General features: G+C 59.5%; 1 protein-coding gene across 1 annotated transcript in view; it reads left to right on the plus strand.

Annotated features, from left to right (window-relative positions):
- The first annotated feature begins 6 nt into the window (after nt 1-6).
- The window catches only part of GRID2IP (Grid2 interacting protein), a 36318-nt gene continuing 13371 nt past the window's right edge, over nt 7-22953 (plus strand). The window contains exons 1-9 of the mRNA XM_033518008.1: nt 7-527; nt 3756-4327; nt 7001-7155; nt 16128-16379; nt 17820-17905; nt 18275-18344; nt 19520-19614; nt 20406-20589; nt 21893-22047. Coding sequence (XP_033373899.1) covers nt 3764-4327; nt 7001-7155; nt 16128-16379; nt 17820-17905; nt 18275-18344; nt 19520-19614; nt 20406-20589; nt 21893-22047 — 1561 coding nt within the window. The 5' untranslated portion in view covers nt 7-527; nt 3756-3763. The remainder of the gene's footprint in view (nt 528-3755; nt 4328-7000; nt 7156-16127; nt 16380-17819; nt 17906-18274; nt 18345-19519; nt 19615-20405; nt 20590-21892; nt 22048-22953) is intronic.

Raw genomic sequence — 22953 nt, forward strand, 5'->3', positions numbered from 1 at the left:
CTGAGGAGTGACAAAACCCTAAACACATCGCTGACACCAGGCCGTGGATCCGGGAATTCCGGCAGTGCCGAGCCCGTTCCCGTGTGAGCCCGGTGCGGCCGATGCGCTCCTCCCGTCCTCCCGGAGCGCTCATCCCGCCGCCTTTGCCCAGCCCGTGCCGTTCCTTAGGAAGCGCCGAAAATTCCTTCGGTGCTGCGGCCCTTGGTGAAGCCTCTAGATCAAAATTCCTGTGCCCTCCCCGAGCTCTGAGCGCCACGTTCCCTTGTAACCCCGATCCTCCTGGTGCCAGGCTCCCGCATCTGCTGCCTCCCGCCTGGGGCCGGGGTGAGCCGCAGGATGCTCTGCCCGTCCCTCCGTGCTGCCTGACAACTGAAACCTCCCCCCGGGGCCGATTGGGTTACGGTGCCTGGCTGGAATTTGCCAGAGAAACTCGTCCGCGTCACCGATCCAAAGGCTCCCAAACTGCTGGGATGGTTTTCCCAGCCCTGGGTCCCGCTGTGCCGCTGGCTGGAGCTCGGACAGCACAGGTAAGCGTTCCAGGGATGCTCCAGGGGCTTCGGCCAAAGAGGAGATGAATCGCCTTGGTGGGAGGCAGGAGAGCAGCTTGAGTTTCAGGAAGAGTCTCTTTTTTTCCCCTTGGTAAGCCCAGTGCACCCAACAGGACACGAGAGGGAGAAACGCAGCCAAAATATTCCTGGGCCACAGCTGTCTTGGAGTGCAGCCCAAGACACTTGGGTGGAGGATGGAGTGGAACAAGCAATTTTCCCCATCCTACTGAGAGAGCAGAATTTCTGCAGGTACAGAAATAGCTTGGCTTGGCTAGCTGGATGTCACCTGGCAAGCCTGGCGGCACAGAAGGGGCTGGGGGTGGGCTTGAGGTGCTTTATTTGTGGGGGGACAGGCAGGGTGCGTGTGCCACGATCCCTGGGCACAGCCAGGACAGGGCCAGCACCCTGGGACTGGCAGCAGCACTGCCGAGGAGCTCGTCCCCTCTCGGTGCCCTTACAGGCTGTGCTCAAGGACAAGCAGCCAGCAAATAACTGCACAGAGGCTGAGACTCAGAGGGATGAAGCTCATTCAGTCCAAGCACTGTGAAAATCACTTAGAAAGTCTTATCTGGTCAAAGTCTGACAAAAGGTCTTAATGGAAGCCACCTCCATTTGCTTGGGAACCCAGAATCCAGTTCTTTCAAGGATTAAAGTTCACTGCCAGCGTTTAAAGTGCTCAAATCAGTTAAAAATGGAGGAAAAAGGAGCAATTACCTCACTGGCTGAACACCAACAACAACGAAAATACAACAAAAATACAAGAAAGGGATGAATTGCAGTTTTGACTGTTTGGGCAGGGAGCAGTAACAGAGATGCATGAGTTTGTAGGAGTTGTGTGTGTCAGTGTCAGCACGGGAGGAGAGATGCCCCAGAGCCCGGGGATTGCTGCTCAGAAGGAGATTTGTGCAGGAGACCCCACCAGAAAGGAGCTGGAGAGGACAGGAGGAGCAGGAAGAGGAGGAAGAAGTGGGTTTCAATCCCCTGAAGCTCTGCCATGAGCACAGAGGTCCCGAGCAGGAGGCAGACCCTCCACCACAGCTGTGCCCGGTGTCCTGGGGAGGTTTTCGCACCCCGGCCTGTGCCGGATCACTGCGGCTCCACAGGGAGATGCAGACCCCCCTGCCGCTGGTGCCGCAGCAGGACGAGTAATTCCCTAAAACCTCTTAGTGTGCTAAGCCCTGGGATCCCTCAGTGCTGAGGAAGCCGAGGAGAAAATCAGAAATAGCAGCTTAAGGGACAGTCGGTGCCGGCACGGGGGGCTCACGGCTGCTCCCCGCTGAGGGGACCCCACTGAGCCCAGCACGGAGCAGCCTGGCTGGGGACAGCTCTCCAAATCCTGGGCCCCCAAATCCCTGCGGGTGTAGGTTGTACTCCCAAAATCTCTGTGCCTCACTCTCCTCTGCCTGCGGGGTCCCGGCACGCCCAGGGCTGTCCCTGCTGCTCCGCACAGCGCTGTCACTTCGGATTTGCCCTGTGGCTGAAGGATTTCCCTCCACGGGCACTAATCTGTTTTCCCTCCTTCCAGCTCCTAATTCCCCCCAGATCTGCAGGCTCAGGTCAGCACCGGGCTCAAGGCAGGACGAGCACGGCAATTACTCTGCCCGCGCTCCTCTGTGTGATGGAAATAAAGTTAATTAGGGAACGAAAAGGTCAGAAAGGCCTTAGCTCGTGTCTGGCGCTGAGCCGGAGCAGCTGGAAGGGCGCAGGGCTCCGGTGAGAAGGCTGGGAAGGGGCAGCAGCCCCCTGCCCTCTCTGTCGCGGTGCCACGGCAGCCGCTTCACCCAGCCCGGACCGACCCCGAGCCCGGGCGGCAGCGAGGACGGGGGAGCCGGGAAGATGCTCCAAGGAAGGCTGCGGGTACACGGGAAGCGCTCCCGTGGGTGATGGAGGAGAGTCACGAAAGCTTCGAGCCCTCGGTGGGACAAAAGTGCCGCTGGTGAGAGCCCCCGGCTCGCCTGGATGGCCGCGGACTTCTGTAAGTGCTGGAGCCGAGGGGCGGCGAGGTGGAGGGGGTGCGGCTCCCCGCTGATCTGCCGGGCTTTTCCCTGGAGCACAGCCCAGAGCAGCAGCGCTGGGACCGTCCCAGCGCTTACTGGGCTCCTGCTGAAGCTGTCAGAACCAGCAGCCCCGGGGATGAGGTTTGGTCGCAGATGGGTTTCATCCCTCTGCTGCCAGGCTTGCCCCGAGCTGCACCCTCAGCTCTTCCCCTCTGAGTCTCAGTCTCTGTGAGGTAATTTGCCCATGTAAAATTGTCCGAGTTTCACTTTTGTAAGTGCTTAATGTGTGTGCAGTGACAGATGGAATAAACACGGGGGTTAAAAGCATCTTCAGAGTCAGCTGAGCTCAAACGCAGAGGAAAACCACACGTGAATTATTTTAGTGAGTGTCAGCGGACAGTGCAGGCACTTCCACACCACAGAACCACGGAGTGGGAGGGCTGGAAGGGACCATGGCGAGGTCACCTGGACAGCAGAGCGTGGAAAGGGCATCCCAGTGCACTGGGCACATCAGCTGGCCGGGTTTACCTTGGGCAAAGACAACTCCTGCAGATGTTCAGGGCTGCTGTGCCCGATGTCTCCTTGAGCATCCGTGGAGCCACTCCAAACCCTTCTGTGAACCACAGACAAGTCCTGCTGAAAACCATCACCCTGCCATTTTGGGACAGCTCATACACGGGACTGAGAGGGCACAGAGAAGTGATCCTGGCAGAGCTGAGATTACTGTAATGAATTTACAGTAATTTTGTAGTTGCAAACAGCTAAAGTATTGAGTGTTGAGAAGAGCTGGTTAAAATCAAGCTGGTTTTAGTCCTTGGACTCCATCTATTGATTAATGTAACGTGTCAGAGAAATGAACTAATCATTTTGATAGTCAAATAAATACAAGAAGATGCCTAAAAGAGGCTCCTGGGGAGAGGGGGTTTGTGGGTGCCACAGGTCACATTTGAGTGCCACGAGTAGCCCCAGCCTTCCCAGCCAAACGTGGCCTCCTCAGTGGCACCGCCAGCAGCCAAAGACAGAGTGAAAATTGCTATTTTAAGGAAACCTAGAGGAAACACAGGCTCTTGGGGCTTTTCTTCCCGTGGCGAGGGGAACACAGCGCACACTGTAACCCCTCACCCGATGGGCTCCACACGGCATCGACGGGAACGACCCCTAAGGATGGAGGAGCCATCACAACTCCTCTCTTTCCCTCCTTCTTTTCCAGTCGCAGCCATGCCGGCAACCAACCAGGGCTGGCCCGAGTCCTTCGGGTTCCGGATAAGCGGCTCGGGGCCGTGTTACATCCTGTGGGTGCAGGAGGGCAGCAGCGCGGCGCTGGCGGGGCTGCGCCCCGGGGACCAAGTGCTGGAGATCGAGGGCCAGCCCGTGTCCTCCCTGGGCTGCGAGGCGCTGCTGGGGCTGGCCCGGAGCTGCTGCAATGTCCCCCCCAGCATCGGCGTGGTGTCCCGGCTGCAGCACGCCAGCATCCCGCCCGGGCCCCGGGGCTGCTTCGGCTTCGAGCTGGCGAGCGAGAGCCCCCCGCGAGTGGCCAGCGTGAGCCCCGAGTCCCCCGCCGCGGCCTGCGGGCTGGAGCCGGGGGATTTCGTGCTGGAGGTGGACGGGACGGCGGTGGAGCTGGCGGAGGAGGCGGCAGCGCTGGTGGGGTCGTGCCGCGGGCGGTGCCTGCGCCTGGCGCTGCTGCGGCCGCAGCGAGGGGACCCCGCCGGGCACCCCGGAGCCAACCCCGGCACCGCCCGGAGGGACAGGAGGCACAAGGCGCAGGAATTCAGCAGGAAGGTGAGGCCGGGATAAGGGAGAAGGGGTTCTGGGCACCCCCTGCGCCCAGCGGAGATTCCCACATCCAGCCTTGGCACAAGGATGGGGAATGGTCCCGGCTTGGGCACGGGGCTGGGGTGCGGATTTGGGGCGGGAGCACCCGAGAGAAGGCTCTGGTAATTACAGATGGTAATGAAATGGTAATGGGTGCTGCAAAGGGCTTGGGGAGTCCCTGGGGATGACCCCAAATTCTTATTCCCTTGCGCTGTAAGAGCGTGGAGAAAGCCACAGGGCACATCCTGCTCTGCCTGCCTGGATGTTCCTTCAAAGTCTGAGCCCGTCACCCCGCAGACATTTTAGTTCCTATTTTGTTGCAAAAAGGAAAACATCAACGCGATTACATCTTCATTGTGCTCCTGAAAGCTTCCTAGGGGTATTTTAACAAACACCTCGCCTTGTGCTAATTATAAATTTGATCACAGTTGGGTTTTTTTTTTTTCAATCTTTCTAATTTCCATTTCAAAGTAGCCTTTTAAAATGCTGTTATGAAAATAACCAGGCTGGTAGGGCTTTTTTTTTTTTTTTTTTTGATCCCCAGTTAATAAAGGAACAAGACATCCATAAAGAGATTTGTGGGTATCAGACGAATCCCCTCAGTCAGCTTCTCCATTAAAGATTCACAAATACCCACTGAGGTTTGGATTCATGGGCGTGGGAAACAGATACCTGCTGATTACAGGAGATTAATGAGGAGGGGCGGTTGTTCCATGCCGCCTCCATCTCTGAAGTCACATTAAACCAAGTAAAAGATTCCTGGATGATCACAGGAGAGCAAGTTTGTTGTGGTGGTGTGAGCACCCCCATCAGCACGTCTGTTCTGTCCCTGTCCTGTCCCTGTCCTGTCCCTGTCCTGTCCCTGTCCCCTCCCTGTCCTGTCCCTGTCCTGTCCCTGTCCTGTCCCTGTCCCCTCCCTGTCACCTCCCTCCCAGCCCAACAAAGCCACCCGGGGCAGCCCCGACCAGCCGGGGCAGAAGCAGGAGTGCAGAGCACGCGTGCTGCAGAATTTCTTCTCTCCAGAGGGAATTCGCAGCACAGATGTTTGAAGTTTCTGTGTGCTGTAGAAAGCACTGAACCCCGCGGGGTGTTTCACCCCCTCCTTTTCCCGGCTCTGCTCGGTGCTGCTGCGGGGCCGGGAGGTCGGAGGGTGCTGCTGGTTGGTATTTCACACCCACGGGTCACCTTTTCCCAGCCTCCTGGGTTCGGCAGAGCCCGAATTTACCGGTTCATGGACAGCGGTGTCCATGTCCAGCGGCTGGAGCTGGGGCTGTGTCCCGGCATCCTGAGGGCATCACCGGGAAGCCAGGGAGGTGCTCACGGTCTCAACTGCAGGGCAATGTCTTCTCTTGTCCCCTGGGCGCTCAGGGACACGCTGGAGACAGCGTGAGGGATGGCAGCACCCCCGAGGTGCTGGAGTCCCCATCCCTGGAGGAGTGGCTGGACGTGGCACCCAGGGCTCTGGGCTGCCCAGAAGGTGGGGATCGGGCACAGGCTGGACTCGAGGATTTGGGAGCTCTCTTCCGACAGAAATGATTCTGCAATTCCCACCCACCAAGCTCTGCAATCCCCGCCCAGGCAGAAATTTCGCAGCAGCCCTCTGGGATCCATCCCTCCAGGAGCAGCAGAGTCTGTCAGTCCTGTGCTGGAGCTGGGGACAGCGCTCACGAGCCAGCCCAGGGGACACCGCTGCTGTGGCTGCCCCAGATTTGGTGACCTTGAGTTGCTGCCGGGAGCCCCCGCAGTGCCTGCGCAGAGCCAGCGGCACCGGGGGGCTCTGCCAGGGTCCTGCTGCCTCTCTGGGGAGCTGCCAAGTGGGACAGCACCTGGAATAGACGGCTCTTCCCCTTTCCCAGGCAGGTGATGCCTGCGGGCTGCCCGGCAGTGCCACCACAGGGCGCACACAGAGCCCTGCCCACACCCCCAGTGCCCCGGGGAAGGAGGAGAGGCTCCTCTCCCCTTCCTGCAGTTAAAGCTGCTGGCAGCACAAAAACATCACCTTTCAGGAAAAGCCAGCACGCACAGGTACGGAGAGGTGGTCAGGGGAGGTTCCTGCATCCCACACGAGAGGTGCAGGTGAGGAATCAGCTCCCACTGCCCAAGGACAAGGGACAACCCCCAGTGTGGGGGGAGCTGAATAAGGAGGGTCCCATGCAGGGTGATTTGCTCGATAGTAATCAGCTAATTTCTCTGCCTGTCCCAGCTAGAGAGGATGGGACAGCGGCTGGGAGCTGTCTGTGCTGTTTCCAGGGATGGCAATCACCTTCATGCTCCGTCTCCCCATTGCCAGCAGATTCCCAGCGCTCAGGGCAGGACGGAGCTGCCCGGGGGTCAGGGATTGGTGCACGAAGCACAAAGCTCAAATAGCTCCAAAAGCCCATGGCAGCATCCTCTGCCAGGCAGACTCCAGGCTGATCCCATCCCTGCAGGGCCCCTGTGACCCAGCAGAGTTTGGAGCAGCAGTTCCAGGGCCGTGTGTGAGAGCAGAGCAGGGCTGTGTGATGGGCTCAAGCGTCCCTCTCCTCCCTGCGTGGTTCCCTCCACCTTGGCTCAGCAGGGAGTGGGACACATTTCCCGTGTGGCAGTGCCCACGGTCCCACGCTCTCCTGCTCAGTGTCCCGTCCCTGTCCCCTGCTGCAGGTGGACGCCATCCTCGGGGACCAGCCGCAGCTGAAGGAGAAGGTGTTCACCGTGCTGAAGCAGTACGCGGCCGAGAGGAGGGTGGAGTGCCTGGCCCACGCCCTGTGCATGGTGCTCACCCAGGAGTCCCACCAGCACCTCATCGACAGCATCAGGTACCAGGGGCACCTCCACGCTGCCCTGGAGCCACCAGAGCACGGCTCCCTGTCCCTGCTGCTGCCAGGGGAGCAGGGCAGGTCAGGAGGGTCCTGTGGGAAGGGATTGGGAGGATCCTGCAGGGAAGGTGCCAAACAGATTTCCAAGGGACAGCTGAGCCAAGCTTGGTGGCATCTTAGCCCAGCATCCCTGTGCCCTCCTGGGCAGGGTGTGTGGGGGCCCCGCAGCCCACTGCCCCTGCCTGCAGCGGGGGCTGCGGCTCCCGTTCCTGGCCATGATGTGGAAGGGAGATGGGATTAGCTGCAGAGCCACTGGAGACTCTCCAAAAGCCTGGCCAGAAAATAATCTGAGTTCTGCGGGGTGAGAGCTGGTGCAGGCTCGGCCAGCACTGCCAGCAGCTCTGGCTGTGGGGGCTGGGGGGTCTCTGCTGGGGCTGTGGGCTGCCCGTGGTGCCAGGGAGAGCTCCCTCATCTCAGGATGCCCTGGCAGTGCTCTGCTGGAGCTCGGGGTCCCCAGCACCCCCAGAGCCCGGTGCCACGGGGGGATCTGCTGCTCCTGGACAGCGTGGCCAGAGCTGCTGCTGGCACAGGGACACGTGGTGGGATTACAGCCAGCCTGAGACCATGGCCATTAGGGAATCAGGTCTCCATCTGGCCTTGCTCCGGGCCCAGCTTTCCAATTGCTGCTTTAATCAGAGGAATTGCAAGATATTACAGTTTCCATAACAACGTCCCCGTGCGGGGTCTCCGCCGCGACCCGGCCATGGGGAGGCTGCGGGAGCGGCTCGGGGTCTGGCCACGCAGGGTCCCCCTGCTGTGCTGTGACTGCCTGAGGGTCCCCCAGAGCTCTGCACACCTGGGGACAGCAGGCACAGACCCTGCAGGGTGCGGGGGACCGACAGCTGCCCGCTGTCACCTTGTCCAGGTGCTCATGTCCAGCATGTCCTGTCCCCACCGAGCGTTCTGCAAGGAACACACTTGCCAACAGCTGGGGCTGGGGGCAGGGATGGATGGCACCGAGCCAGGCCTGAACCATCACCCCAAACTAAATCAAAACATAAGCCCCCACCACTGACAATTCAGGAAAATTCTTTCCCCCAGCAAGATCCATGGAAATACCTCAAATGCCTCGGATATCCCCTTTGTCATCATCCCTGGGGAATTATACGGGATTACTTCCCCCCACAGAGGGGATTTGAATAAGTGTCCAAATCTCCTTCCGGACCCAAGCCCCTCCGTGGGGGGCACAGCAGGTTCCCCCCAGGCTGTCCCTGTCCCAGCAATCCCTGTCCCAGTGAGGAGAGCGTGGCTGGAGCTGGTGCTGCCATCCAGAGCTTGCCCCACGCCCAGCCTGTGATGCCAGGGGCAGCACCACGTTAGGGCTCCCCAAAACAGGGTCAAACCCCCTGATTGCCCCCTGCCCCTGTGGGAAAGGTTAACGCCAGGGCTGGGGCAAGGGGCACCGTGGATCTGGCAGCTAATCTGGGTTTAATGGAAATGAAATATTTAGCTCAGGGAAAAGATTTAGCGTCTAATCTTAATGAAATGAAGTCAAGAAAATGAATAAAAAAGGTGCCTTGGAGACCAGGTTTCCCAGCTGTGGGTGCTGGGGGCAGTGCCAGGCGTGCTGCTGTGCCTGATCCCAGCTGCTGATCCCGGGGTCTCTCCCATGGCTTCGCTGCCAAGCAAGAGCTGTCCCTGTTTTCACTCTCTCAGGGTGGTGAGCAGCTCTCAGGAGCTCTGGGTTCAGGGTGCTGTGAATTCCTTGGGTGACTCCAGCCGGTTCAGTCTGACGCTGACTGAGGAGGGGTCTGGGCTCTGTGCCCTGGAGCAGCTCCCGGGGCTGGGGAGGGCTGTGGGGGTTCCTGCAGGGGGTGTCCCTGTTCTGGCACTGGCTCTGGGGTGGGTGCAGTGTGGGGGTGCTGCTGTGGCCCGGGGCACAGGGCAACCCCCCCGGGCAGTGCTGTGGGGCAGAGGAGCCCATCGGACCTGACCCAGGGGCTTGTCCTGGGGGATCACCCCAGGGAGGACTCGGGAGCTTGGGAGCACTCTGTGAGGCTGTGCCCAGCTCTCAGGGTCTGGGACAGCCCTGCACACCCCTGTGGTCTCATCCAGGCTGCTGAGGAGGCTGGAGGAGCCCTCGGGGGGCTGGGATGAGCCCCTCCTGCCCAGGATGGCAGCGCCATCGGCCAGGGACTGGGATGGGTGCTGGGGTGATGCCAGCGAGGGTCCCCGCTGCTGTTCCATGCCCCGGGCATGGGCACAAGGTGGTGGCAGTCTGTGTGTGCCCGTGTGTCCCTGTCACCCCGGCCAGGCGCCGGTCCGGCCCCGTCTCCCACTGACCCCCGCGCTGGCCTGATTGGATCTTCCCTCTGCACCAGCCGTATTTATTTTTGTGCTGTTGCTGCTGCCGGCTGTCCTCTGCTGTCCCCTCCCCTGCTGTCCCCTCCCTGGGCTCCCCCCGGGTTCACCGCTCTCCCTGCAAAGGCTCAGAGAACCCCAGAGCCCCGATCAGCACACGGAGCCACCCGGGGCTGCACCCGCGGCTCCTCCAGCCGGCCTTTTCCAGTATCGGATTTTTTCCCCCCCTCCCTTTCTTTTTATCTCAAATGGATTTCATCCCATTTGCCCAGAATTAAGCTCCCGCAGATTTTAATTTGCTGACATTTTTTTTTTCATCTGCTCGGTTGTGGATAGCGGGGATAATGCACGTGCTGTGCCGGGTCCTCCCCGCTCCCATCCCCTGCCCATATGGCCGATGTGTGTAGGCAAAGTGCACAGTTGTGCTTCTGCCCGAGGATGCTGAGATCCGGCTGCCAGCGGGGAAGATGAGCTGTCTCGGGTGAGTAACGAACGCGCCTTTCCCGGGACTGAGGGAAATGGGTTTAAATCAGGTTAATTCTGGAACGTGGCAGCCCCTGGCACTGCGAAAACGAGGTGTGCTGGAAGTTAATTAACTCTTAGCATCCGTATTGCCTCGGAGCTGCTCCGCTCACCGGCTCCGCCAGGAGGGGAGGCTCTAATTTGGGTTATTCCATCAGCCTCGACAGCGGAGCGCGGCTCCGGCCCGGGGACACCGGGCTTTGTCCCCTCTGCTCCCCGCGCCGGGGCTGCGTGTGCCCCGCTCGGGATGGGTTATTTTGGGCCGGGGTCACTGCTGGTGCTGCTCTGATTTCTGAGCTGGTTCCAAGGCAGGGCAGAGCCGGAGTGCGGCCACCGGCGCTCCCAGTCCGTCCCCGGGCTCTGCGGGCAGGAGCCACCCTCGGGACACGGGGGATCCTCCTCGGTGTCACCCGGGCTGTGGCACTCAGCCCCACGTCCCGGGCACCGGCTCCCTTCGCTTTCCCGGTGGTGCCGTGCCGGGGATGCAGCAGCGCTGAGGTTAAAAACATCCGTTTTTATTCCGGGGGGAATCTCCGGTCCATCCCTGCCCCGCAGCTGCTGGGAATAACAACTGGCTCTGATGGTGACACAGCCACCGTCCTGGTAACCTGCTAACCTCGGGGGGAAGCTCGGGCTCCGTTCGGAGTGTGAGATGCTGTCTTGGGTCTCCTGTGAGTCGTGTTGTGCTTCAGGGCTGCGGCTAGCACAGTTTGGGGGAGTTTGTTCTTCGCTGTTTTGTCCCCGCTCTGTTTGCTCCCGGGAAAATCCGAGGGTGGCTGGGCTGGACTGGGCTGGGCTGGGCTGAGCCCGCTCCCATCGCAGCCACCTCTGATCCCTGACACGGCTGAAATCGCTGCCCGGCGGGGGCTCCCGTTTTTATTATTTTTTCTTATTATTTATTTTATTACGGGAGAAATTCCACCGAGTCCTTGTTAATAACGCTCCCAACACAATCTATTTGTCTCAGCTTGTTTTTCACGGCAGTAAAACTGCTTGGAGTGTTCCTGTATTAAACTGCTCCAGCCATCTGTGACCAGCCCTGGGTCGGAAATTTCATTCCAGCCATTAGGATTTATTTATTATGGATTGTGCTGCTTCCCTCGCCCCCTCCACACACCCACTTCTCTAAGGATGGGGAGAGCTTCCCAGCTTTTTTGGATGTGGATGGAGCATGAGAGACCTCCTGAGTCACTGATGCTGGCATGGACACTGTCCTCCTGCCCATGGTCCCGGCATTCCCACTGGAAAAGCACCTGGATGGCAGTGGAGGAAAAGCAGCTCTTCTTTGCTTCCATTAAAAAAAAAAAATCCCCTAATCTGATGGCCCAGCATATGCTCAAGTGCCCAAAAAAAAAAGAGAATTAGGGCAGCAGGGAACGAAACGTGTCACCAGTGAGACAATTGGGAGCGAGTTCCTTTTTTATTGGCGGAGTTCAAATAGGTCATGACCAAAATGCCTCAGTGCGAAATCTCCTGATAGGAGATTAAATTCCTTTGGCAAATCAAACTCGGGCTGGGATGCAGATGGGATCAGCCTGGCTCGCCTGCACCCTGCCGGAGTCACAACTTTTCTTTTGGGATGAGTTTTCCAGTGTCTTAAAGAAAACAGGGAAAGCAGAGTGGTGCTGCAGGAAAAGCCTTTCTGGGGGTTTCTTTGAAGGTCTCCGTGTCCCCAGAGCTGTGGGAGTGCCTGTCCCTGCCAGGGCAAGGACAAAGCCACCAGCACAGCGTGGATTTGGCACAGGGACACTGGACTGGGGACAGCTGGGGGCACCCTGGGCTGCTGATGGGGAAGGGACCCCCAGGCAGGCACGGCGTGTGGATCTGCTCCGGGGGAACTCTGATGAATCGGAGCCGGAGCAGGGATGTGTCAGGACAGGGTGACCCTCTCCAAAAGCTCTTGGGGGTTTGGGCTGTCCCCAAGGACGAGTGGGGTGGCCGGGGAAGGGCTGTGAGGGGCTCCCTGCACCCTGTCTGCACCCCCGGCTGGAAAAGCACCTTCATTCCTGGTAACTGGTGCCGATGGTCCCATCTGCAAAACATCTGCAGCCAGATGTGACTGTGGAGCCTCCGAGCACAGGGAGAACGGGAGTGGAATCACAGCTCTGTGCTGCTGCCGGGCTGGAGCGAGTCCCGCTCCTGCACGGGGCTCCGGAGGCTCCACATCCCCCGGGGCTGGGGGAGCTGCGGGGGCTGTGACCCCCATCCCACACACACGGCTGGATGGATGAGCTTCGGGAATTTGGGGTCGATAAGCAGAACTCCTGTCCTGGGGGTAAAGCCTGCAAGAGTTTTCTCTCCCAGATTTTAGCATTTAGCCGGACCAGCAGAGCTTTTTGGGACCGGTAGCAGTTTCCACAGCACAGTTCAGACATAATCCAAGTGGAGCTCAGTGTTTTAATCCACCCTGGGACGTGTTTTTCTGCACAACCGACAGACTCAAGGTCAGGTCTTTGCTGGTTATTCTGGGGCTAAACCATACGTTTTTCATGTCTCCTTCCTTTGCTGCTACCTGGAGATTGTGTGTGATGTTGGCAGCTCCGGGAAGCTTCACATCGTCTTCATCAAACGCCAGCGATGTGCTTAAAGATGGCGTTATTTAAAATAAAGAAGAGTTTTCTCTTATTCCTGCTGAAAAGCGCTGCTGTGTTACCCTGGGGGTAAAGGATGCTCCACGCAGGGGTTTGGGCCCGTGACTCTGGTCCTGCTCTGGTGCTGGTCCTGCCTGGCAGCTCCACCTCCCCGCCCAAAACCCGCACCCCTGACGCCGTTTGCCTTTAAGGTTTCTCACCCCTCACTGCAGCACATAATTTAGACGCTAGCACTTTAGAAGTCAACTAATTAGCACCAGGGAGGCATCCCCCCGGAGTTGGGCTCCGAGCCGTGCCCTCCTTTCTGTTACGAGATCGTTCCAGCTGGAAATTACCGCGCCTGCAGTTTTTAGGGGAAGAGGGAGGCTTGGCGGCTGCGAGCCGGGGCAGAGCCGGGCAGGCAGGGCAGAAGTGCCCGGCAGAGGCGAGCGGAGGCTCCCGGCCGATGCTGAAGCCGCAGCTGGGGCCGGCCCGAGGGGCTGAGGCAGCCGGAGGTGCCGGGGCTCGGTCCCCGGGCACGGCGGGGGTGCCACTCGCGGGGCGGCACCGGCTGCCGGAGCGGCCCCGTCGTGGGCGTGAGCCGAGCCCGAGGCTCAGCTGCATGAGCATCTGAAGCGTCTCCCTTTTGTTCCCGCCGCACCCTGACAAATGGGAAAGGACCGGAGTTTCTCCCGGCATTTTCGGTACGTGTCCCTGCGCCGCCGCCCCGCGGTGCCCGCCCGTGGGGTGCTGGCACAGCCTCGTGTCCCCACGGGCGGCCCTGGGGCGGCTCTGCTGCCTCTGGGGGCTGTGCGGACCCCGCCGTGCCCCCGGGACAGCCCTGCCGGGGGAGTCCAGCGAAGCTCGGACGGGCAGTTGGGTGAGGGGTGGTGGGAAGAGCCGGTGTGGGGCTGCTCTGTCCCCAGGACGCTCGGCCAGCCCGGGGGGTGAGGACGTGGGGCTGGGGGTGTGATGGAGCGGGGCCAGGTGTCCCCTGGCTGAGCTGGAGCCAGCCCTGCTGCCCTCCCGAGGGGACACTCGTGTCCCCTGAGCCTCGGCAGCGGCTGGGCCTGCCCGGGGAGCCCCTCGCATGGGGGACAGGAGCTGTCCAGAGCAGCGGCTGGGAAACGGGGCAGGCAGCTCCCAGCGAGGGTGGGCTGCGGGAACGGGACTGTCTGTGCAGAGCTGGGCGGCCAGGGACCCACCTGCGAGCTGTGGAGTGTGAGGGTGGCACAGGCTGAAAGGTGCCCAACACGGCAGAGGGAGCCCCGAGCAGCAGCCGAGGGCAGGGGACGGGCACAGTGGCACTGCCACCACTCTGGGCAGGCTGCTGTGGGGATGGGATGAAGGGAAAGCAGCCTGGAGCACCTGGGACCTTTCCCAGCCTGGAAAATGCCCTGAATTCACGTGTTTGAGCAGACTGAGTTCTCCCGAATGGGTGCAGAGGCTGCGGCAGAGGAGGGCTGGCACCCCGGGGCTCAGCGGCACCAGGCGTGGGAGCACAGGGCTCAGGGATGGGGGAGCCTTTCCCATCCCCTCTCCAGCAGAAAACAGAGCTGGGGCTGACCTAGAGCACCTGAGGAGGAGGAGGGAGAGGAAGCTGAAGGCACGAGGCCAGCACTGTATGACCCTGCCTCTGCTTGACCTCCCCAGACAGGGTGGGCACATCCACGCTCCCTGAATCCCGGTGGGATTTGCTGGGAGAGGGAAGCCCCAGCTGGGCGCTGCTCCTTGGTGCCACGCCAATGGACAAAGCCAGCTTTATGCTGTGGGACGGCAGAAGCAGCCACAGAAACTGTTTTGCCTGTTTTAGTGGGACTGTTTGCAGCAGTCAGCCAGATCTCTCCTATCTGGGCACTGCTGTGCTCCAGCACCGAGCCAGTCCTGGAGCAGTGCCGGGGCCTGGGCTGGGTCTGGAGCTGAGCTCCTCAGCCCAGTGGTGAAGCAGAGGCTCGTGCAAACTGGGACAGCTCTGCTGGAACGTGCAGGGCCGATGTAATTTGGCCACTTAAATGGGATTGTGCTCATTTTGTCTGTGAGGAGCCCGCACTTCTCCCTGGTGGGTGCCCAGCTCGGGGCAGAGGCTTGGGGGACCCACATCCTCCCCTGTCCCACAGGGTGAACTATTTATTAGCACAATTTCACTCTTTTCTAGCTGCTGCTCAGTCACAAATCGCCTGTGAATTGCACCAATGCGTTACTTATGTTAAATTGTCACCAGATGCTCTGCGCGAGCATCTGCCAGCCTCGGGTGGCTTGTGGTCTGTTTTCTCCTGCACCAGCTCTTGTTTGGAGTTCTGAGGAGACAGACATGTCCTGGTCCCGGTAGATCTGGGATCTGAAGCCTCTCCTCCGAGGTTTTTGCGTTCCTTGGTGAAGCTGCCCGAGGGAGCCCGGTGGGATCCCCTGCCAGCCCCAGCTGCAGCCGCTGGTGCCAGCCCTGGAGCCGCTCCCTCTGGGTCCTGTGGCACCAGTTTGTCCCAGTTCCTGCCGCGGTGGGACCGGCGGTGCCCGGGCAGCCGGGGCTGTGCTCACACCCCCGGGGGCTGCGATAGCACCGGGCCCGGGCTCTCACACCCCGCCAGGTGCCGGGCACGGAGGAAGCTGCGCGGCCGAACCTCCCGAGTGGTTTTGTCAAACGAGCGGCTGCAGCTGCAGGAGTTGCTATAGAAACACTCGGAGATGACAGCTCCTCCAGAAGCCCCTAAATGTGCGAGCGGAGGGTAGGGGAAGGTGAGCAGGTGTCGGGGTCTGGCTGCTGTGACGGCAGGAGGAAAAGGAAAAGATAAAGTGTGTCTCGGCGTTATGGAGCTCACCTTGCCCCGGTGGGAGCGGTGCCTCCTCCCTCCCTGCTGGGATCCTGCTGTGCACCTCCGTGCATCCTCTGAGTGTCCTGGGGGTCCGCAAAGGCCACTTGCGAGGCAGGGGGGAGGTGACCCGAAACAGAGCGAGTTCCTGGGGATGTCCCGGTGCCTGCGGTGTCACCGTGCGGTCCCTGCGTGCAGCACCATCGTCTCCCAAGGGGAACCACGCTCCTGCCTGGCAGTGCAGGAATGTGGGAACACTCAAGGCTGGAGCCCAGGAGAGCAGAGTCTGGGGCAGGAGATGGGGAGCAACGTTTTGGGGCTCCGAGGATGTGCTGGAGAAGAAGCGGGTCTGGAGGAGGGGTTTGACATCACTGCTCTAACGGAGCTCTGCATGGGATGGTGGAAGAGATGCAGCTGCTGTCCCCGGTGTCCCCAGCATCCCCAGTGTCCCCAGCATCCCCAGTGTCCCCAGTACCCCCGGTGTCCCCAGTACCCCCGGTGTCCCCAGCACCCCCAGTGTCCCCCGGTGTCCCCAGCACCCCCAGTGTCCCCCGGTGTCCCCAGCCCTGGCATTCGCAGCTCTGCGAGGACCGAGGCCAAGCGCACACCAGGAATTCTGCCATTTCCCTTCCAGGGATGCCCGGATCCGCAGCTCTCTGCCGCAGCTGCTTTGGCCCCGCTCCTCACTTTCCTCCCTTGCCTCGTTTCCCAGGATTTTCATCCCCAAGAAGCACCGGCAGCGCTTTGACGAGGTGGTGTCGCAGAGCCTGATCAGCAAGCTGTGCCGCTCCAAGAGCGAGCACAGCAATCGCCTGCGCCGCAGCCGCAGCGAGGACCACCAGGAGCGGCTGCTCGTGTCCACCCGGGCCAGCTCCGTGCCCCGCAGCCACGAGGAGCTCAGCAAGAGCCTCCGCAAAACCACCTCGCTCGTCAGCAGCAATGTGGCCTCGGGGGCTGCCCGCAGGTAGCGCCTCCCCCGGGGTTCGTGTGGAGGGAGGAACGGGAAGAGCTGTCAAACCCTCCCGGGGTCATGAGGATGAGCACAAACCTCTCCCTCTGGAAGGCCGGGCAGCTCTGTGGCCCTTGTCCCAGCTCTGGGCACCCTCCGTGTCCCCCCAGCTCTGCAGGGCTGGCTGGGATGAGCTGTGTGAGGAGCTGAGGTGGTGCTTGCAGGCTGAGAGGGGATGTCTGCTCCTTGCTGGGTGGATGCAGGCTGTCCCAGCAGGATCCGGGGTACCCAGCTGTGCCAGCAGGATTCAGGATGCCTGGTTGTCCCAGCAGGGTTCAGGGTACCCGGCACAGAGCAGACTGAAAGGAGGTTGCAGCCAGCTTTGGGCTCTCTGGTCTCTTTTCCCAGGTAATGAGTGACAGGATGAGAGGAAACGGCCTCAAGTTGCAGCAGGGGGGTTTAGTTTGGATATCAGGGGAAATTCCTTCAGGGAACAGGTTCCCAAGCACTGTCACAGGCTGCCAGGGCAGTGGTGGAGTCCCCGTTCCTGGAAGTGTTGAGGGAAGGGTGAACGTGGTGCTCGAGGACACGGCTCAGTGGTGAGCACGGAGCTGCTGCTGGCTTGACACTTGGATTTCATAATCTTTAAAGGTCTTTTCCGACCCTGAGATTCCGTGGCTTTCCTTGTCTGGCCCTGGCCTGCCCCAGCAGGTGTCTGGGTGCGAGGCTGAGGAGGAAGGACAATCCCTGGAGCACAGGGATTAACCCACTTGCTGTGCCCAGATGGCCAGACTGCAGCAGCCCTGTGGATCCTGCCCCAGCCAACAGGAGAGCAGGGGCTGGGGAGCTCAGGGTGCCAGGCTCCAGCCCACCCTCCTGCCAGGATGATTTCTGTGTGACTTGTCCAAAATCCACTCCCAGCACAGACTCCCTCCCTCCCTGCCAGAGCAGGATCCCGCTGGTTGGAAATGATCTCAGTAATGCTGCCTTCCCCCAGCTCCAATCTGCCTCCCAGCAGGGAGATTTCCTAATGCTCCTTCCAAAATTTCCTAGAGGAATTTAATTCCTCTCTCATCAGCCAACGAGACCTTTGCTCCCTGAACCACATTGTCTCTCTAATTCTCTGTAATAAAGAATCACTGACTGCTTTGGGTTGGAAGAGCCCTTAAAGATCATCCAATCCCAACTCCCTGACGTGGGGGGTTGGAACCAGATGATTTTGAGCAGTTATACATATATATATATTCTTTAAATAGATATATTTATCCCATATTCCACTTCAGAACCACATTTACAGGACACTTTGGTATCAGAGGGGACCTTGAGGCAGCATTGAGAGCATTGGGGACTGGAGTGCTCAGGAGAACCTGGGCTAACAGGGTTGTGGAGGGGCTGGGGAAGGAAACAAGGGCTGGATCTTGTGCTCTGACTCCTGCTTGCCTTTTGCCCCCACAGAACAGTGCGAGTTTATAAAGGCAACAGGAGCTTTGGCTTCACACTCCGTGGCCATGCCCCAGTGTGGATCGAGTCTGTCCTGCCAGGTAAGAACATGAGATTCTTGATCACTTCTTGGTCTTTGCTCTGGACTTGAACTGTTAAATGCTGTTTGCTAGAAAAGAGCAAAAGGGAATTTTCCAAGGCTCAGTGATGGAGTTTTCCCAGTGGAATAATGAGCACCTTTGGTATAATTTAGATTGGCTTTATCCACTCCTCGTTTTGAGAAGTGGGAAATGTGTTCAGTGGCGATCCTGAAATGACACCAGTGCTCCCAGTGCAGACTGGACTGGGTGAACAGTCCCAGCCTGCCCAGATAAGCCGGGTGCAGGGGGTGTCCTGCCTGGGGGTGTCCCTGGGCCCCCAGCCCAGCCAGGGCTGCTGCAGCTGAAGCCCCTTTGTCCGTGTGCCTTCAGGGAGCCCGGCGGAGAAGGCTGCTCTCAAGGCTGGAGACAGGATCCTGTTCCTCAACGGCCTGGACATGAGGTAGGAGCTGTGCAGGGCACCCAGGGCCGGGGACAGGGGCTGAGCACACGCTGTGGTCACTCTGGGACAAGGGAAACAGGAGCTGCTGGTCCCCACGTGCTGCCCTGCACAGGGGTTTGTACTGTGGGGACAGCTGGGACAGCTCCTTTAGTGCTCCTGTACCAAATGTGGCTCTAAGAGGAGCACTTTCCCCAGCCCTGCTCCTCCTCTGAGTTCTCTGTGCAGAACAGTTTATACAACCGGGGTTCTGACTGTCCCCACACCCCAGTTTCAGCCACTCTGAGTTAATCTGTGTTAAACACCCGAGGTTCTGCTTTGGAAAGCAGCAGAGCCCACGAATCACTCCCACAACGGGATCATAAGCCTAAAGCCACGTGGGAATCCCATTTGTACCCAGAGGTTCATTCTGTGCATTGTTTGTGCACCAAAGCAATGGGAGCAGAGGGATCCGTGCCCCTCTCCAGGGCAGCCCCTGTCTCCTCGGGTGTGTCCTTCTGCATAAAAACCAAGAGCAAAGGCTTGGAGGAGGCTACAGGACAAGAGAGAGTGATGAATATTTAAAGGTTAAACTGATGCTGCCTCTGTCAGGGCTCAGGTTCTCACGTTTCAGCTGATCCAGCGAACTGTTGGCTGATGCAGCACTGCCAGAAAATAGAGACCGGGTTGAGGATTGTCCTCTGAGCCGTGTTTTTGGCAGGCATTGTCCCAGCCTGGCCCATACCCTTCTCCAAGGGCATCCCAAGATTTTTTTCACCTACAAAATTAAACTTTACATTCACCTCGCATTTTCTTTTTGTGCAGAATTAGGACAGGCGAGGACAGACCTGCAGCGCTGTGTCATTTAAAGGAAAAATCATTTTCTGGGTCTGGGTGCAGTTTAACTCTCTCTCCCCGTGCCCTGGCACTGCTGAGGGTGCCCACGGTTGTTCCTTGGTGCAGGCAGAGCGGGGAGCTCGCTCATGGGGCAGGATCCAGGCTCTCCCTCCCTGCAGCACAGGGAAAACCGAGCAGAGCTGGAGAGAACCAGGGAATGGCACTGGGGACACACTCCCCTGGCTCTGAGCTGCACGGGGAGGCTTTTCCAAGATGAATGAAGCACGATGAGGACACAGCCGTGTGTCCTCAGCGCTCTCCTGGAGCTGGGGCAGCTCTGACCGGGCTCTCCTTTCCCGCAGGAACTGCTCCCATGACAAGGTGGTGTCGATGCTGCAGGGCAGCGGGGCCATGCCCACCTTGGTGGTGGAGGAGGGCATCGTCAGCTTCTCCAACGGTGAGAATGCAGGGAGGAGGGGCTGGAGAGCCGAGACCCCGGGCCAGCTCCCCAATTCCTGCTGGAGGAGGGAATTGCCGAGCGCCTCCATGGGCTGAGCAGGTTTAACGCGCTGCCTTGGGGATGCTCCTCTCCCCGGGATCCCTTGCTCTGTGGGATCAGGCTGGATCTCAGGCTTGGCTGCTCTCCAGGAGGGCTCATCCTGCTGTGTGACTGTCCTTGGTGTCCCTTGTCCTTGCTGTGCAGCGTGTGCCGTGTCCTTGTCCGCAGTAATCCAACCCCTCGTGCCCGCGGTGGCTGCGCAAATCCCGCCGGGCGGGATTGTTATCCTGCCGCAGGAATCAATAATTGATGAGAGCTGAGGGTGTCTGGGGCAGTGCAGGGTGCCTGTGGAGGGCAGGATGTCCCCGTGGTCCCTGCCGTGCTTCCCGAGCTCCGCTGTGAGCTTGGGGTGCTGCTCCACAATGCACAGAGCCGGGAGGCAGGGGCTGCCTCTTCCCTCTGGAGCAGCAATGGGATCCCCTCAGCCCCTCTGAGGAGCCCTGGGAACGCCCCTGGTGGTTTGCAGGTGGCTCCGCAGAGCCCCAGCAGCCTGGAATGGTTTGGATTGCAAGGGACATCAGGGGTGATCTCATTTCACCCCTCTGCCTTGGGCACGGATACCTTCCTCTAGACCAGATTGTTCCAAACCCCATCCAACCTGACCTGCTTCAAACTCTCACTTCAGTGCTCTCCAACTGCTCCACTGCCCCCAAAAGAAACCAAGGAAAGATGGAATATCTGTTTTGCAGACTCTGACTCTGCCGAGTGCCCGAGCAGCTCCTCGGCCCTCACCTCCCTGCAGTGGGTTGCAGAGATTCTCCCCTCTAGCATCAAGATCCAAGGAAGGACGTTCACGCAGCAGCTGGAGCACCTGCTGACCCCGCCCGAGCGTTTCACCATCTGCAAGGCGCTGGAGGGCTTCTTCCAACATCGGTAACTCGGTGCCAGCTCCATCCTCCTCTGGGACCCCGCCCGGAGCAGTGCCCGTGCCAGGCTCGGTGTCAGGCAGAGGCAGCCCTGGGCTGGGGGCTGTCACAGGAGCTCCTCTGCTGTCACACAGAGCTCCTCTGCTGTCACACAGAGCTCCTCTGCTGTCACAGGAGCTCCTCTGCCGTCACAGGAGCTCCTCTGCTGTCACAGGAGCTCCTCTGCCGTCACAGGAGCTCCTCTGCTGTCCTGTGCCCTCCAGGTTCCCCAGCCAGGTGTCCATGAGCTCATCTCAGCCAGGTGTCCTGCCTGGGGACAGGGCAGATCCTTTAGGGTTTGGTTTCTTTAGGGTAATTTGGTCATGCCCCGGTCAGGCTGTCCCTGACAGCCACAGATCCTGTTCCACCTCCTTCAGTGAATCTCTCCATGCTCCATCCTTGTCTCCTCGCTCTTCCCAGGATCTTGGCTGCAGCATTCCTTGGTGGCTGCACGGGAATGGCTGTGGCTGGCAGAGCCCTCGTCCTGCCATGGAGCACATCCCCCCTGTCCTGTGCAGGGATCCAGCCACATCCCCTGGCACACTCAGATTTCATCAGTGACCTCGTTCCCTGCCCTTGCTTGCTCTTCCAGCAGTGTTTTCTCAGAGGCTGTCACAGAATCCTGGAATGGTTTGGGTTAGAAGGGACCTTGAAGCCCATCCAGTGCCAACCCTGCCATGGCAGGGACCCCTCCCACTGTCCCAGGAGCTCCCAGCCCTGTCCAGCCTGGCCTTGGGCACTGCCAGGGGTCCAGGGGCAGCCCCAGCTGCTCTGGGCACCTGTGCCAGGGCAGAATTTCATCCTGTTGCAGGCTGTTCTATCCTGATGGGATGGGGAGCTCAGCCCTGCTATTCCCAACAGCCCTTTCCCCCTCTCCACACCAAAATCTGATGGAGTTTTGGCCCCAGGAGCTGCCAGCCCAGCTCCCCTCCCTGGTGCATTTCTCCCTCAGCCTGTTTACCTGCAGCTGGGTAAAATCCAAGTCTTTCCAGGGCTTCTCTCTGCTTTCTGGTGTTCCCCCACCCCTCTTACTCATAAAATCATGGATTTCATTAGGCTGGAAAAGCCCTCTGAGACCACTGAGTCCAGCCCAGCACTGCTGAGGCCAGCACTTCCCACGTCCCCAGGTGGGGACATCACATCCAGATGTTTTTAATGGCTCAGCTGTGCAGTGAGGGACGAGCCCATGGCAAAGGCGAGGCTGGGCAGCGGCAGGAGGGGCTGTGAGGAGGGACACGCTCACTGCCCAGCCCTCTCCTCCTGTTTTGCAGGAACATTGACACTCTCATTGTGGATGTGTTCCCGGTGCTGGACACACCGGCCAAGCAAGTCCTCTGGCAGTTTATCTACCAGCTGCTGACCTACGAGGAGCAGGAGCACTGCCAGCAAAAGATTGACAGGTTTCTGGGGTACAAGGCCTTGGCAGGTGAGAGGAAGCCCCCGCGCTCCGGGACGGACACACCGTGTCCTGGGAGCTCAGGCATTGTCCTCCTGTCGTTTTGGAGAGAAGCTGCATTGAGAGGGAAGATGGATTGAGAGGGTGACTCTGGGAGCAAAGGCTTTTGGAAGCTGCTCAGGTCCTTAGAGGTGAGGAAGTCCAGGAAGGGAACAGCTGGTTTAAAGGCAGGGCTCAGATCAGAGAGGTAAAATAAAGGTGGCGCAGCATCCCTTGGGATGCCACAAAAACATCCGTGGTTGGAAGAGTTGGTGCTGCTTTCCCAAAAAGACACAAAGGCAGTTGGTGTTCCCCTTGTCCCTGGTCCCCCTGTCCCCTCACCACCACCCTCACCTGGTTCTGTGGCAGCACAAAGCCAGCGGTGGATTGGGGAGAAGTTTGTTTTGGTTTGAAGTGAAATGTCCCAATCCGTGTGTCTGTGCTCTTAATCGCTTCTGCTTTTCCTGCTCTCAGTACTCACACAGATGTGTGAATTTTAGACTCAGAAAAGGTAAAAGAAGTGTTTGAAGAGAGGCTTTTGGAGGAATACAGTGATTTTAGCAGAAAACAGGAACAGCTCCAAGTCCCGGTGCAAATCCTGTGCCTGGGATCCCGTGCTCCGTGCACACTGGATCTGCTCACTGGATTTGTGCTCAGCCACCTCTGCTTTGTGTGTGCAGAATCACAGCTCAGCTGGGCTGTGCATTCCCAGGAACTCATGCCCTGTAATTAGTGTATAACCTAAGGAGCTGACAGGACTGCAGAGCAGGAATCCCCAGCCGGGGGAGGAGGGAAGCACAGGAGCAAATTCCCTGTCCCAGGCCGTGGTTCCCAGCTCCAGGCTGGTCCCTGGCTCCTCTCGGTGCCTCAGGTGAACGGAGCAGTCTGTGAGCACAG

Source organism: Parus major, chromosome 14, assembly GCF_001522545.3.
Source record: "Parus major isolate Abel chromosome 14, Parus_major1.1, whole genome shotgun sequence".
Taxonomy (NCBI): domain Eukaryota; kingdom Metazoa; phylum Chordata; class Aves; order Passeriformes; family Paridae; genus Parus; species Parus major.